Source organism: Rattus norvegicus, chromosome 2 (genome assembly GCF_036323735.1).
Source record: "Rattus norvegicus strain BN/NHsdMcwi chromosome 2, GRCr8, whole genome shotgun sequence".
Lineage (NCBI taxonomy): Eukaryota > Metazoa > Chordata > Mammalia > Rodentia > Muridae > Rattus > Rattus norvegicus.
This window is the reverse complement of record NC_086020.1, coordinates 221,177,474-221,193,756: the sequence shown is the minus strand read 5'-3', so window position 1 is coordinate 221,193,756 and position 16,283 is coordinate 221,177,474. Positions and strand designations below refer to the sequence as shown.

Sequence of the window (16,283 nt, the reverse complement as noted above, 5' to 3'; positions counted from 1 at the left end):
TGGTCTGAAATTCCTGATCCTCCTGCATCTACCTCCCGAGTGCTGTGATTACAAGGTTGAGCCACCATGCTCACCAATGCCTTGTAGTTAACCAAGGCTTCTCCTACAGGTCCTTAAGAATTCTATCCAGGTGGCTGGAGAGTTGACTCAGTGGTTAAGGGCACTGTCTGCTCTTCCAGAGGTCCTGAGTTCAATTCCCAGCAACCACGTGGTGGCTCATAACCATCTGAAATGGGATCTGATGCCCTCTTCTGTGTGTCTGAAGACAGCTACAGTGTACTCATATAAATAAAATAAATCTTTAAAAAAAAAAGAATTCTATCCAGTTGAGGAAAGTTCATTCCAATTTTATGAGTCATGAGACCACAACTTGGAGAGACTGGATGATTTGCTTAGAAAGCAAAACCTTAACGTCTTCTAGCTGTAAACCTATGTAAATATACCAGATTAGATGGTTTTTTCTTTGTTTTTCCACAAATATTAATAGATTGAATTGTGTAGGGAGGAAAAATGGGACTAGCGGGAAAGCTTGTGAAGTTATGATTGTCAGGAGTTCTAGACACGGTGGTGCACACCCGCAACCCCAATTCTTGGGCGGTGGAGACAGGAAGATCAAGAGTTCAAGGCCAGCCTCTGCTACACAATGTCTTTGAGGCTAGCTTGGGCTACATAAGACCTTATCCCCAAACAACAATTTAAAAACGAAAAGAATACTTAATTCCACAGCTATTCTAAATTACACAGTTGCCTGGAGTCTGGGTGATTCAGAGAGTTTCTGTGACTCATTTTCTCTCTAGCACCTGCTAATGTGAGAAAAGTACTTAATGTCATCATTGTAACGTGCCACGGGGACGTGCTAGAAGGCAGAGGAGATAGAGGCTATGTAGCATTTTAAATGCTTAGAAGAAAAGGTACATGGTTTTAAATTATCACTATAGAATTACAGAAGGGACAAAGCCCACGACAGTAGCTGTACACAGAAGAAATAAAGTGAATTTTATCCCCCGGGATTTTACATTATGGGAAAGTAAAGGGAAAAGCTAATTAAACACAGAATGGTCTTTTTGTACTTGTTCTTGCTTAATGACAAGTCACAAAACAATAATGTCCCCATCAGAGTTACTACTCAGCGATGGTTCGATCCCAGTGAAATGACACTAAAGAATAGATTTGTTACCTCTGGTGGCTGACCCGTGGGAATAATGAGCATAAGTTACTGTTTGGCTTCTCTGGGTTTTATGACATCAGTGAATATATGTGTGTGTTTTTCAGTCACAGAATGAATTTGTGCTTGTTGTGAAAAGAGAAATATATAGACTACAGTGTTAGAAAGCGAAGACAAGTTTGTTCATATTTCTCATCTTTTCTCTTATGCTGTGGCCAACTTGTAAGCTATGTTTCTAATCTGATCAAAAGCATTTACAGAAGAATAGAAAACTCGGTGTTTTATTTGTGATAAAATATGTAAAAATTATTGATAATATTTTTTTCCTGCTTGGATGTGGCATTAAGTAATGAAAAAGGAGATTTCCATTTAGAATAATTTTAGACCAAAAGTAAGCACAAGTTTGGATTCTCCATTTCTCTCCCTGTGTTTTCCACCAGTGGCCTGTCTGTCACGTGTGTCTGATGTGGATCCCTCTAGCAAGGCTTCGGTTCCTAAGCCTCCCCAAACAGTGCCATCAACTGCAGACTAGATGTTCAGATGCCTGAGTCTAGAGGGGGCATTTTTATTCAAACTGCCACCCATCACAAACTGTGTCACACAAGGTTAGAACTCCCTGAACGCTTGCCTTAGGTAGTGGAGCTCAGTAAATGATCTGGGAGAACAAGAGAGAGGATTCAGGGTGAGGAGAGGGGACCTCGCTGTTTTGCAAAGTTTGATTTTCCCATTGCATATGATCTTTCTCGGATGCATTGGTCCATAGTACCAAAACTCACAAGAGGTTGAACCTTAATACTCTCCTGTTCTTACATTCATAAAGAACATTGGCATTTCTGTTGGCTATGTCTGCCATCTGAGAGAATGGCTGTCCCAAATGAAGCTCATAGTCTAAAGCTGACAGTTACAGCCCCCTTCTTAGATTGCCATTCCCAGCTGGAATTACCTGCTGTCAATCAGGGCCCAGAAGTGTTAAATAGAAAATTCCAGGAATAAGCAATTTATAAATTTTACATCACAAGCCATTTGAGTAGCATTGGTATCTTACAGTTCTTATTCATCCCAAGTTTTTTTCTAGAAATCATATATATATATATATGTACATATATATATATAAATTTGTGGAGAGGGAGAATTTACTAGAAAAATTTCTATTATTTTCCAATGACTGTGAGTGTACTACTTTCTGGATGGCTATATAAGGCTTAATAAAAAGAAATTTATGATATTTAATATTTAAAAATTCATGTTTAGGAATCGTGGCTCTCTGTAAGGTGATGTGTCCATTCCCACCCCACCCTTCCCCCACCTGCCTCTCTCTGTATTGAGACTGGATTTCACTATGTAGTCCTTGAACTGGCTTTTGGAGACCAGGCTAACTTCAAATTCACAGAGATCCATGCCTTTGCCTCCCAAGGGCTGGGATTAAAGGTGTGCGCCTCCATGCCGGGAAGTCTTGGAGAACTGAAGAGATGGCTTGACTTGACTCTTTACCCAATGCTGAGCTTAGGACTATAAGCCTTATGCTCACCCAGCCAGTACTTTAACAACTGAGCTGCCTCCCTAGCCCTGTGTGCAGCTGCTTAAAAGCAACAACAACAACAACAACATATTTGGGGCCATGAGATGGCTCAGCGTGTAAAAAGGCACTTGTGCAAATCTGAGTTCAATCTCCAAATGCCACAGTGGAAAGAGAGAACCAACTCCTGAAAGTTGTCCTCCAACCTCCCATGCATCACACACACACACACACACACACACACACACGCGTGCGCACACACACACACACACACACACACACACACATGTATACCTTTTCCACACATAGTAGTAAAGAAGCTTTGAGAAACTGGTTTCATTCTCTGCTTGGGTTCTGGATGCAGAACACAAGGATGAAGTAGGCCAGCCAGTGGCAGAAGCATTTCTCCGTGGAAATTTAGTGTCTGTTATTCCTTACTATTTCTGAACCTTTCATTCAATGCTACCTACCACTCTCAGAAGCTGTTTGAAAATTTGACCTGAGACGACATACTTCAGAGGTAGAGCATCTGTCTAGCTGTATGTGGCCCCAGGGCTTGCTCTCTCTCTCTCTCTCTCTCTCTCTCTCTCTCTCTCTGTGTGTGTGTGTGTGTGTGTGTGTAGCATGGGAGGTTGGAGGACAACTTTCAGGAGTAGATTCGTGATAGATGTAGGGTCCCAATATAGCCAATGCTGTCCTCGAACTTACTATGTAGCCAAGGGTGGCCTTGAGTTCATGGTCTTCTGCCTCCAAATTTTAAAACTGAACTGAATGTTTCCAATGTTCCATAGAGGAGACAGACATTAGGAAGCAGCCCTGTCTATGAGTGTTTCCCCAATAGACACCCTGTTGCATGTCTTTTCAATTGGCTGGTGCTTGCTAACCCCTGAGACCAATCTGTCATGAATCCGAAAGCTCGAACTTGTGGGAAATGACCAAGGTTGCTGAGTCATCTTCTCGAGTGGGGCATTAGCTGCAAGAACCCAGGCCCTTTCACTAAAGAGTCTCTGAGAATTTAGTGTGCAGAGCAAATATTGTAGAATTTAAGCTCACACCCAGATTTATAAGTTTTTTTCATATGTGTGGGTATTTTGCTTCTGTGTACGTCTGTGCATCATATACGTGCCTTATGCCTTCAACAATCAAAAGAGGACATTGGATTCCTGGAATCATAGATGGTTATAAATTGCAGTGTTGGTTCTGGGAATCAAACCTGGGTCCTCTGAGGCACCATGCACAGGTCTAAGCCAGATGGGGTCCCAGCTCTGAGAGCTGAAGTGGACACAAGCCTAAGTCATCCTTAACCCAGAAGCTATCTCTAACTGACAACTGCTCACAGAGACAAAGTTAGTTTTCTCTAACAGTCTCTCTGGGTTCCAATCTCTCTAACCTCACTTAAGGGCAGGCTCCATAGTGCCCAGCAGTAAATGAAAAACACAAAAGGAACTCAGTGGTACTTTTAGGGATTCTTTGTCTCCTAGTGCCTTGGCTGGACATTTTCCTTTAGCTTCCGTATCTTTTGCTTCTATACTATGGTTTACTATTTTGTGTTTTTATGAGATTTCTGTGTGTGTCTCTGAATCTATATGAGTTTCTTGGTCTTTTCCTTTGACTCTGTTTTTTTCTGTTTATTTTGTCCTATTCCGTTTTTTGTTTTTTCTTGTTACCCATTTATTTCTTTTTCTTCTTTTTTTAAAGATTTATTTATTTATTATATATAAGTACACTGTTGCTGTTTTCAAACACACCAGAAGAGGGCATCAGATCTTATTACAGATGGTTGTGAGGCACTTTGTGGTTGCTGGGATTTGAACTCAGGACCTCTGGAAGAGCAGTCAGTGCTCTTAACCACTGAGCCATCTCTCCAGCCCACCCATTTATTTTCTAATGAGAGGCAGAAAGGGTGTGGATTTGGATGGAAGGAGAAGGGAGGATCTGGAAGGAACAGGAAGAAAGGAAACGTTGATCGGGATATATGGTATGAAAAAAAACTATTTTCAAACAAAACAAAACCCAACCTGGGTCCTTTGAAAGAGCAACGGGTGCTCTCCAGCCCTGTGACAGATTTTTTTTTCTTTGTCGGCCTCTAAACAGTATAATTTACATGGCATTCAATGAAGACACTGACATTTTGATATACTCAAGGGGCCTTGGAATCAGAGTTCCTTCCCTACCCTGGACTATCAAGGGATCAATGGGACACACCTTTAAATGGCCACTCTGATTCGATTTCATGAATATTAACTTGGATCTTAATGCCAGATATTTCCTTAGGAGATGACATTTGTGATAAATGACATCATATCATTTCCCCAACAGGTGCTAGAAATCAGTTCATCTGTTGGAACCTACTCATGGTCAAATGAGGTGTCGAGTGTTGACCAAACTCATCTGTAAGCCGAAGTCAAAGAAATAGCCCAAGTAGAAAAGGGTGGATGTTGTTGTCCCCCCCTGTTGAGTGAAGGCAGAGTTTACAGTTGAGTATGTATGGCAGAAGTATGTATTACAGGTTTAATGTTAATTATCTGTGTCTCCAAGGAGAACACTATTTTTAAGGAAGCCCGGGCAGTTGTCACGCAAGATCCTACTGGACACATGAAAGTGTAACAATGGCTGTTATGCTGAGATTAAAACCAGCTGGCTTCTTCTATCATAAAGCACATTTCGGCAGGGATATTTGTTAAACCTTGAAGGGTAGGGAGAGGGAGTGAAGAGGCAGGGGAGTTAGTATGTGAAAAATATCAGTGATCCATGTGGAGGCACTGGGTGATTGCTGTGAGATTCTTTGACTAGAGGTAGTGAAATCAAGTATGTAGAGGCTTGCTGCCCCTTTTCCTGTCTCTCTCACTCTCACTCCCTCAGGCTGGGGTTTTCTGGCATATCCCCCCCTTGAAAATTCATATACTATATTCTGATCATGGTTTCCCCTCCCCTCTGAATCTTCCTTGGGAGGCCAATCAGGCTCCAACTTCTTCCTCAGTCTCTAAAGTTCTAGGACTGAGCTGTGAGCCCGCGTGTCGGGCAATACTTGCAGTCCTAATGGCTGCCATTATTTCTAAATTTAACCCTTTTGATTTTTAATAAATTTCCTAGAATGTATCCTTAAATCTGAATCCTTTAGGTTTTCTCTGACCGAGAGGAGATAAGCAATGTTGACTGTCACTACTTGAAAGCATCTCGGAAGGAATGACAAGTCCTAGATATTTCCATGGAGAAGGAACGGACCAATCTTGGTGATTACTTGAGTAGATGATGTGCTTGGGGAGGACTTAGAGCTCTGCTTTTACTGCAGGACATGAATCGCTTTCCCTTGTGGGGCTGTAGCATTTTCAGAATCACGTTTAAATAGCTGTGATGCCACATTGTAAACTTGTCTTTCACTTAATAGACATTTTTTTTAGGTACTTCTCATTAGGTAGGCCTGGGTGAAATCAAGCCTGCATCCTCCTGCCTCAGCATCCCAAGTATGGGGATTGCGGGTACATCACAAATAATTGTACGTGTGTTCACATGTGCCAGGCATGGCTCGAGATGCTAGAGTAGAAGTGACAAAAGCCAGAGGCATAATCTTTGCTTCTTGGAAGCTTTAGTGGGGAGAGATCAATAAGAGAAGAAACACATAGATAATCAATTTAATATCAGCTTGAGACAAGTAGGGAGATGTGACATAGGAGGAGGCAGGGACAGAATCAGGTAATCAGGGATGTCTTGGCCTGCATGGACCAGATAATCTTGGTTGGTGCCCGCGACCACTCTTCAGTAATGACAGGAGCCAGTGGTTCAAAGATTCAATGGAAAGACCTTCCTCCCGAGGGAACAGAAAGCATAGAATCCCCAAGCAGGAATGGATCATATTTACGAATGCATATGGGTCAGGTGGTGGTGGTGCATGTCCTTAATCGTAGTCCTCGGGAGGCAGAGGCAGGTGGATCTCTGTGAGTTTAAGGCCAGCCCAGTTTCCAGAGCGAGTTCTAGAACAGTCAAGGCTAAACCCGAGAATCCCAGTCTCAAAACAAACAAACAAACCAACAACAAAAAAACCCAAAAGAAAGCAAACAAACAATCAAGAATGCACATAAGGAATTCATGAGGAAGCCCGGGTGCTGGCCAAGGTTGGTGGTACTCGATTGTTAATCTAGCAGTTGGGAGATGAGGCAGACAAAGTTAGGAGTTCAAGATCTTCTTGGCCATATCATGAATTTGAGGCCATCCTGGGCTACGTAAAAACCCATCTCAACAAACAAACAAAGAAAAAAGAGAAAAAGGAAATAAGAGAAGAAAAGGCAAACCAGCTGCTTTGAGGGCACAGAGTAAGGGAAGGAGCTAGAGAAGAGGATGAAGTCCAGGGGCCAGGGAGAACACCAGGATCTCGGTTTGATTTGAAACGGGATGTTGGGTGTTTAGCAAAGGATAACAAGGTCTGATGCTCATTTATTTGATGATCAAATTAACTACTCAACAGAGAGTAGGTTGCAGAGGATAAAACACAAAGCCAAGAAACCAGTAGGGGAGTAGTCAGGGGTGGTGGTATTGGCTTGAATCTGAGCAAACAGAAGACGTAAGACTGTGTTAAGTTGGACTTTGGGTTTGAAGCACAGACTCTAGCCCTGGGTGCATGAATACACGCTTGAGAGAGAAAAGAGAGTAGCGAAGAGCTGTGATCTGCCCAGTGGATGCTGACGCCACTTACAGAGGTGAGCACTGGAGGTTAGGGTTGCCTTGGGAGGGAAAATCATTTGTGCCTTCTTTTTTAAGGTAGGGTCTCCCTATGTTTCCTAGACTGGCTTTGAACTCAAAGCTCTCATCTTCCCTCAGCATCCCAAGTGGTGGAATTGCAGCCCTGTATCCCATGCTTGACTCCTAAAAGGACTCTTTGAGGGAGAAGGAGTTGGGTCCAGAAAGGTTAATAAGGACTTGGGCGCACAGACCCAAAGAGTGAAACCCGGGCTTTAGTCTGGGCAGTCTGGCCCTGTAGGTTTTACCCAACTGTTTGGCTCCATGGTTAGGGTTATAATAAAGGAATACAAAGCAGGATGGCATCTAAACAGAAGCAGATGAGGGTGAGGTAGTGTGAATGCATGAGGGGAACAGTTGAACCTTCTTGCTAGAGAAAAATTACCTGTGGCCCTGTTAGGTAGGCCCTAGAGAAACTCCGAGCATTTTTCCTTCTTGACCTCACTAAGTCAAAATCCAGTCTGCCTGGAGAACATTTTTTATTAACATGCATTAGCTATATAAATTGATGAGATTTACTGTGATATCTGAGAATGTTTGCAATGTTGGACTTCTCTGTAGCCTAGGCTGTTCACTGGAAATTTGATTTGCCGACTGACTATGGCTTCCTGTTTTTATGTAATCAGGATAGCAGAGAATGTCGTAGACATCTTTCCTTTCTGGGGGCTACTTTCGGTCAGATGACAGAGTTGTGACTGTAGAGTCATGTCATGTGTCCCCCACCCCCACCCCCCAGTTCCTGTCCTGGCGCTCACTTGTTACTGGAGAGTTCCTGAGCCTGCCCAGAAGGCATGTAGAATGCCCTTGAGTTCTTGACGTGATAGTTTATTCTCTTCTCCGCTTTTCTGCCTCCATATTCAGTCTCTGGATGGAGGTCAGTGATGGAGAGCTAAGCACCGTGATGTGTTGCAGAGGAAGCCGTGGGAGTGGTTTCCACTCAGCAGGTCCCTGAGTGTACGCCTGTCTGTGAGCTCGGAGTGACGTAATTTTTAACAGCACCACACACAACACAAGCCCTGGGTTTGCAGTTACTGAAACAAATACATTTTTAACTTAAGATCCCTACCTATTAGGATGCTGGGAGCCCAACAATTCCACAACTATCACATGTCTTCTATCTTCCTATCCTAGTACTGGGGAGTGAGAAAGGAGTGTGAAATTCCTACCATGTACTATAGCTAATTTTCACTCACAAAATAAGTTATGTAACAGCATGCAAATGGGCGGCCACAGCATATATATCACACATGGTAACACACAGTGAACAGCATTCACTTTGTATGCACCAGGACAAACAGACTGGGTAAGGAAGGAGAGGAAGCAGCCTTGAGGGGCGTGTGCCCATTGCCTGTGGTATCTCCTTCACAAGCCTGTATTTCTGTGCCTTGCTTTGGGGTATGGGATTGGACCCCGGAAACAGTCTGCAGGTGCCAGCTGACTGTGTTAGACTTTGCCTGGGAGGGGGAAGGGCACGGTAAGGAATAGCTGCCAGAGACCTGTTCTCCCTTTGTTATTTAATCAGATTAAAAGGAATGCTCTAAGCTTTTCTTCTCTGGGGGTTGCTTTCAATTAGGTGATTTATTTCTCAGAGGTACAAGATAACCCTTTCCCCTTGTGACATCTGTCTGGTTCTCCATCCTTTACTTGGTATAGTAGTAGCCCAGAGGTCAACCATCACAAGAAGGGCTTCTGAAGGTGGACTGGTGGTATTCTGTGGTATAATGTCGAACGGCTTGGCTGGGTGGGTCTATCTCAGTGTCTCCTGTGAGACTGGATGATGGTGAAGGATTCGGTTGTCTAAAGGGTCACAGTTAGCCGGAAGACTCAGTTACTCATAGGGGCCTCTCCACTGGTGACTTGACTCACTTCCTAATGGAGCTCTGCTGGGAGTGCGAGCCTAGAGACAAAGCTGGAGATCCAGCGCCTTCTATGACCCAATCCCTGCAGGCACAGGCTACCTCTTTCTGCCACATGATGCTGGGCCACCAGGGTCATCCCTGATTGGATGTGAGAGGTTGGTACCCTAGTGTGAACTCTAGGAGATGCAGAGGACAGTCTAGAAGCCAATTCCTTGACAACTCTGACCAGTAATCACTTTAGGGAGTATTCAGTGTTCCTTGATAAAGTGTCGATACAAGTCTTAGAACTCTTCTTCTTTAGGACTTGGCTAATGAAGCGATACACAATTAAAACTAAATTGCCAATAAATAGCAGCTTCTAAAACTAAGTTAGTTATGTACAGTGGTGTTGTTCTCAGCCGCTCATTTAACTAAGCTCCTTTTAACCTAACACCACTTAACACCCCTCCTGTTACCTATGAACCATACAAGGGGGCTGAGTTCTGCAGGCTGCTCCTGTCATTTGAGATATTATCTAAGAGTCAACTGCTTATTCCTAAGCATATTAATTATATTTGTTAATGTAGTCATGTGTTTGAAACAGTACTACATGTAAAAGAAAGGAACACAAGAGTCATATATATCTATATCTATATTAAATTGAATACATCAGAATTTGATTAATTATGAGTTATCAAAATGTTTTTGCATTAAATTTGGGCAAACCAGCAGTGAAGGATCCAAACCAAAAATCACAAAAATCTAAAACAAACAAACTGATCCCCCAGAAGTCCAAGATCTCAACTCTGCACTTGGGAGACAGAGGCAGGGGGATCTCTGTGAGTTCAAGGAAAGCCTGGTCTACAGAGCGAGTTCCAGGACAAGGCAGGGTTAGGCAGAGAAACCCTGTCTCAAAACAAGTAAATAAACAAAGTAACAAATAACGACAGCAACAAAAAGATCTCAAATAGAAACCAGAGAATCCAGATGGTGCATTATAGATATGCCCGTGCCATTCATGTTGGATGTGATAACGGTTACTACGTAGCCGCTTTAGACATGGCTAATTTGATGGCATTGACTGGTGTCAATGGGCTGCAAACAAAAGATTGCTTCTCAAAGAAGACTTTAGACTTACAACAAAATATCAGGTGGGTATTTATGTGTTTTTGACTCAAAGCATTTATGGTGTTTGTATTTCATGTTTCCTTTGACTAACTAATAAAAGCAAGAGGCCCTTGGAAATTTGTAGTGAACCTTTAGGCTCCTGAGGATGGTGTGGGGATCTCCGAGCCATTGTCCTAGAGGAATCAAACCGGAAGGATGGGCAGGGGAAATCTAGGCAGTGATCAGGACTTCCCTCAGGTCCGCATGCCTATTCTGCCTGGGTAGGAACAAGTCCGGACAATCCTTCTAAGCTACCTACCTCATTAACTGCTTAATTACACTCTTCAACTGAGACTGGAAGAGGCTGTTGTGATTTATTTAGTAAAGCCAGGGTTCTTGGTAGACGTCTCGGCACCCTGCTTGCTCTCTGTCCTTTATTAGCCCCTCAAAATTTTACCTCCTTAAACTGAGCCTTAAATCTTACTAAACTCGAAACTTAATTGAAATATAGCAAGGTTCCATAGTGAGTTCCCGTCGTTGAAAGGAGCACTGGTCTCTGGCCAGGCATGGTGGTGCGTCTCTTTAATCTCGGAGCTGGGAGGCAGAAGGCAGTGGATCCCTGTGGAGTCAACCCATGGACTCCCAAGCCAGTGAGGGCTGCTTGAGGCCATGCCTCAGAAAACAATCACTCCCACCCCACAAAGGTGCTCTTTTTGGCCTGTGATAGATTGAAATTAAATCAGTTATGTTTTCTCTCCACCCTCCTCATGCCCATCAGTTCTCTTCTCTGCATCTCCTCATTGTGAGCATCTGCTTCTGGGGGTAGGGGTGGGGATGGGGTGCGGATGGGGTGCAGTGGCAGGGATCCTCCTCTTGATAATTTCCCTCTACCTTTTAAGGATCTATACAGTGAGGCCACCTTAGTCAGAGACTTTCCCCCTCCCACAACTGTTGCGTATATAACCTGAGCACCACTTAGCAATTACTTAAGTTTTCACTTTTTTAAACTTCCGAGGTCATTGCTGTCTTGCCTGCCCAGAGGGCTCTGACATCCAGAAGACAATGTCAGTGTGGGGACCTGACAGCCAGCCCTAACCTGATGGTACTGTGTTTTGCCTGCCCAGAAATGAACCTTTTTTTTTTCAGTCATTAGAGTGCTCAGACCTGGGTAGTAATTTACACAGGACCCTGTGATGTCGAAAGAGACTTAATATGGAGTCAGACATAATCCCTTAAGGGACAGTTTGCTCTGGAATGCTGGAGATCCTAGTGGCCTGCAGGTAAGAGAGGGTAATGGGCTGTGAGATACTAACAGCTGCCTTGTTTCTGTAGAACTTGCCTATCGCCATGGGAAAGGGATGACGTGGTCTTTCTATCACTATTCTGTGGGAAAGTCAGGATCATCTAGGAAGTAAAATGATTTCCCTGCTGAGCTGTGGCTCCATGGACAGCTGTAGTGCTCACCTTTCTGAGGTCCACCTTAAAACCTCACCTTAGACCTCTCTGCACGACATTGTGTTTCTGCAAGACATTATGCTGCCTGATGTCTTTCTGCTAGCAGTAAGAATAAATTCACCATCCCAAGAGTACACAGGGTTGGACCTATGGCTCCAGCCATATATGTAACAGAGGATGGCCTTGTTGGACATCAGTGGGAGGAGAGGCCCTTGGTCCTGTCAAAGGCCATGCCCCAGTGTAGGGGAATGCCAGGTCGGGGAGGCAGGAGGGAGTGGGTGGGTTGAGGAGCTCCCTCATAGAAGCAAGGGGAGGGGGGATAGGATAGGGGGTTTATGGATGGGAAACCAGGAAAGGGGATAACATTTAAAATGTAAATAAAAAATGCAATAAAAGAAAAAATTAAAAACAACAACAACAAAACTGAATAAATTCACTTAATCTAAATTTGAATCGAGTCTAAGTCTTTGGTCCTTCCCAATAGATGTGAACCACAACCTTTTCACGTTTACTTAGCAGCCTGAGTTGGGGTGGTTAACGGCTGTCAGTTGGCATAGTTTGGCTTCAGCGATCCACCTTAAAACAACAACACAACCGTCTGTTCTATGTTGAAGTAGACTTCACATCTATTGCTTTTAGCCCTTTTCCTCCCAAAAACCTCTTGGATGCCAGTGGGCCTACGAGACCGTCTTGCCGGAGCTGCCTTTTGTTACACTGTTTTCTTCAGAAGCCACTTAGTGAGCTCTCCATTCCTCTGTCATTCTTTCTCCATCTTCCTTGAAGGTCAGAGTTCAGGTCAGGGCTGTCTTCATCAGGCGTCAGGCATGGTGGCCTGGTAAATGGCAGGGGCAGGGGCTGATATGCCAAAATATTTTGATAATGAAATTATAATACAGACAATAAGGTAGAAGCTTCAAAACGAGAAGCAAAAGGGTATGGATATAGACCTGAACATATGCACTACATTTTAGGAAAAGATCCAAATCGAAATATAAAATTGTAAGTTCAGAGCAGAGATGACAGATATACATATCATATATATTCAAAGTGTAAATTTCACAAGTCCCAATTATAGTCTTTTACGTTTATTTCAACAGGTTTTATTTCAAAATCTTACCTTAAAATATTTTATAAGGAAGTTTCAAAAGGAATTAGTTGTATCATTAAATGTGTCTGTGGTGACAGAAACACGAAGCATTTAGGTGCTGGTTTGCAGGACTTGAATGGAGCTGCGGCTGTGCGGTTCCCTGGGGTTCTCTGCCTCCGAGTATCTCAGACAACCAGGCATCAAAGCGTTGAAGATGACGGAGCCAGCACCATCCAGTCAGACCTCTGAGTGTCAACTCCCTTCTTCCAGATCACTGTTGACAGTGAGTGCCCTGTCCCCATCTTGATCCCACAGGAAGCTCTCCTTCCTCAGTCGTTCCTTCCTGACGCCTTACTACGCTTTGGTCTTTTATTTCGCGCACATTCACGATGCAAGGATTCGTATCCCAACCCAACTATCAGGAGCCGTGGGAGAGGAGAGTTCCGGTCTAGCTCTCGCTCCCTGACCCGATTTAGCTGAGTCTTGCAGAGCAACGTTCGCACTGGAGCTGGGCAGTTTTGTAGAAAGGTTAATGGACTTTTGCGATGAAGCCAGAGCAAGAAAGAGATCAGAAACATTCCAGAAGCTTCCTTGTGCCCATTCTGACGTGTAGCTCTTCTCCTGCCTTCCCTCATTATACAGTACTTTCCCGTTTGGTTGTTTTAATTAAGTGGAATCTTACTGAATGCAATATTTTATATTTGTTTTTGTTACTTCACATCACACTGCTATATTAGTATACAATATATAAATATATATTATTATATATAAATATATAATATATAAATAAAATGTATCATGATTTATTCATTGTACTAATGATGACTTGTGTAATCTCTAGTCTTTATCGCTCATGAAAAGCGATATTACATAAAGTAACACTTAGCCACATCACATATAGGATATGTATATATGTGTGTGTATTATCACATGTATGTATTTTATATCTGTCATTTGAGCACATTCACAATGATCTCTTTTTTTTGGCTTATGCTCAGGGGTGTAGCATTGTTGGGCTTAGGGTTTTGTATATTTAGAGGGATATTGCTAGCTTTCCCAAAAGGTAGTTTATAGTCTCCCTGGCAGCATGTAGAATTATGATTTGAACATAACCTTAGGCTCAGTCAGATCCCTGTGCCTGGAATCTCAATGGCCCACTTTGGAGCAGATGTCTGCCCAGTTACAGAGAGGTAACCGGCAGTCACGTGACATAGACATGCTTTAGGGAGGCCTAGCATCCATTAGTTGAAAGCACAGAGCGTCTTAGAAAATACAGGAGTGTAGGAGCTGGGCAGCTCCTCAGAAGGTCCCAGATATGTATTTGCAGCTTAGACAGAGGCTCCAGATTGGAGAAGCTTCCTCAGGACAACAGCACAGCAGTGCAGTTGGGACCATGTGAGCAGGGAGACCCTGCTGACTTCACTGTCTGTGAAGATTGAGGACAGGTTATTTCTCATGGACAAGAAAGGGCATCTGAAAGTGAGGCTGAGAAGGTGTGACAAGACTAAGGAAATGTGGAATTACGGGAGACAGGAAAGTTTCGAGGGGGAAGGGTGTGGAGGAAACTCGGCTAAGGCTTCTGCAAAGCCAGTGATAACTAAGTTTTCAGTTGATTTACCGAGGAAGAACTCGGAGCCTTCTGGGAGTGATTTCTGGAAAGTGAAAGGCTGCAAGCCAGGTAGCCATGGGTAAGGGATGTGGGAAGGGTGAGGGGAGAGGGGTAGTCAGTGCAACCAGGCTTCTCAAGGCAAGGAGGAAGGCGGGCACGGGCAGAAAGCAGTCAGAGGACAGGAGAAACTCAACCACACTTTATCCACCCGTGGGAAACTATAATTGAAAAACCATTTAGGGCAGCGAAGTCTTTGGGTGGGAGGAGGAACTGGGATTCTAACCAAGTTTCGGTGAAATATATTGCATCTGAAGGACCCAGAAAGATGTCTGCCACTGCAAGAACAAAGCAGGCAAGAAGGTTAGCTAGATGGCAAGAGTTCTGAAGACTGGCGAGTCACTCAGCGCGTAGTAATTGCTTAGTATATAAGACACTAAAACTGTTGTCCAGATGACGTTAGATGTACGGACACTATTCAGGGTGGTTTTTTATTAGTTCTCTGTGTATTCATGTCTACAATGAAGGGATCTGTTATCTCCAGGTTTACCACACAGGGTGCGTATTGGTTTGGAGTTATGTGATGGCTAAAGAAACCTGGAAACACTATATAACTCTTCTTTGTTTCCCAATATGGAATTAACTCGTTCACTGTGCAAAGAGTCTTTATGCACATCTGCTGTATTTAAAAGTTGTGGCTAACTTTGTGTACTGATTTGAATGAATGGGTGTGTCTATACAAAGAGTATTTGAATGCTAGAATACATGTATGCAGTCTCTGAACTTTATAAACAGAGAAAAATACCTTGTTTGAGACAGTAGATGATATTTCTACTCATTTCAATGTGTATAAGTTATTGGTTTTACAAAAATATCAAGTCTATATTTTGATTCTGTGACTGGCGGACTTGTGGGTGTGGTGAGGGCAAATTACAGCACGCACGCTGAGACTTGCGTCACAGGCAGCTTCGCACAGCACGGTAATTAGAGCATCCTCCAAAGGCCTCTCTCGGAAGCCTGCTGTTTCCACTTTCCCAGACTAGCAGCTCACTGTTGCCTTTCGACCAAGAAGCTTAAATATAAACTGCTTTTCTGGCCCTCATCGATTTCCAAATGATGCCAGCTCCCGGTGGGTCCGCTCATCGCAGATGTCTCTTCTCCTTGTAGGAAAGCTCTGGTTCTGCTTTCCAGTGGCAGCATTTCATCCTTGTATGTCAGCTGGAGCTAGGCAAGGGTCTAAATGATGTTTTTGTGCATTTTACTGAACAGGTCTTTCCCATCGTGTACATGTGCAACCCATCCATCTACCTGCCCACACATACCCCATAGTAGAACAGTATGTAAAGTTTTAAATCACTTATGCATATATGTATTAAACTCTTGCACCTTCCTGTTACTGTTTTGAGATCGGGTTCTACTCTGTATAGCATTGAACTCCCTGCTCAAGGGGCTGGCAGGTTGACAAGTTGGTTAAGAGCACCATTCTCTCAGAGGACCTGGGTTCAACTCCAAGCATCCAAGCCATTCAACCCCAACTTACAACTGCCTGTGACTTCAGGTCCAAGGGATCCCATGCCCTTGTCTGGCTTCTGTGGATACTAGGCACGCATGTATTACATAGACGTATAAGCAAGCAAAATATGCATGAACAGAAATAAAAATAAGTAAATCTAAAGGAGAATGTTTAAGAAGTCAGGGTTCCGGGGCTGGAGAGATGGCTCAGCGGTTAAGAGTATTGGCTGCTCTTCCAGAGGTCCTGAGTTCAAATCCCAGCA

The 16,283-nt window shown here is 43.5% G+C and overlaps 1 protein-coding gene across 2 annotated transcripts in view; it reads left to right on the top strand.

The window, feature by feature from the left end:
• The window catches only part of Mcub (mitochondrial calcium uniporter dominant negative subunit beta), a 70,290-nt gene that overhangs the window by 30,058 nt on the left and 23,949 nt on the right, over positions 1-16,283 (top strand). The window contains exon 1 of one of the 2 annotated variants that reach the window (XM_063281666.1): positions 13,007-13,185. The exons of the other annotated variant lie outside the window; for it this stretch is intronic. Coding sequence (XP_063137736.1) covers positions 13,039-13,185 — 147 coding nt within the window. The 5' untranslated portion in view covers positions 13,007-13,038. Of the gene's footprint in view, positions 1-13,006; positions 13,186-16,283 lie in introns of those variants that run through there. 2 annotated transcript variants of the gene reach the window in all.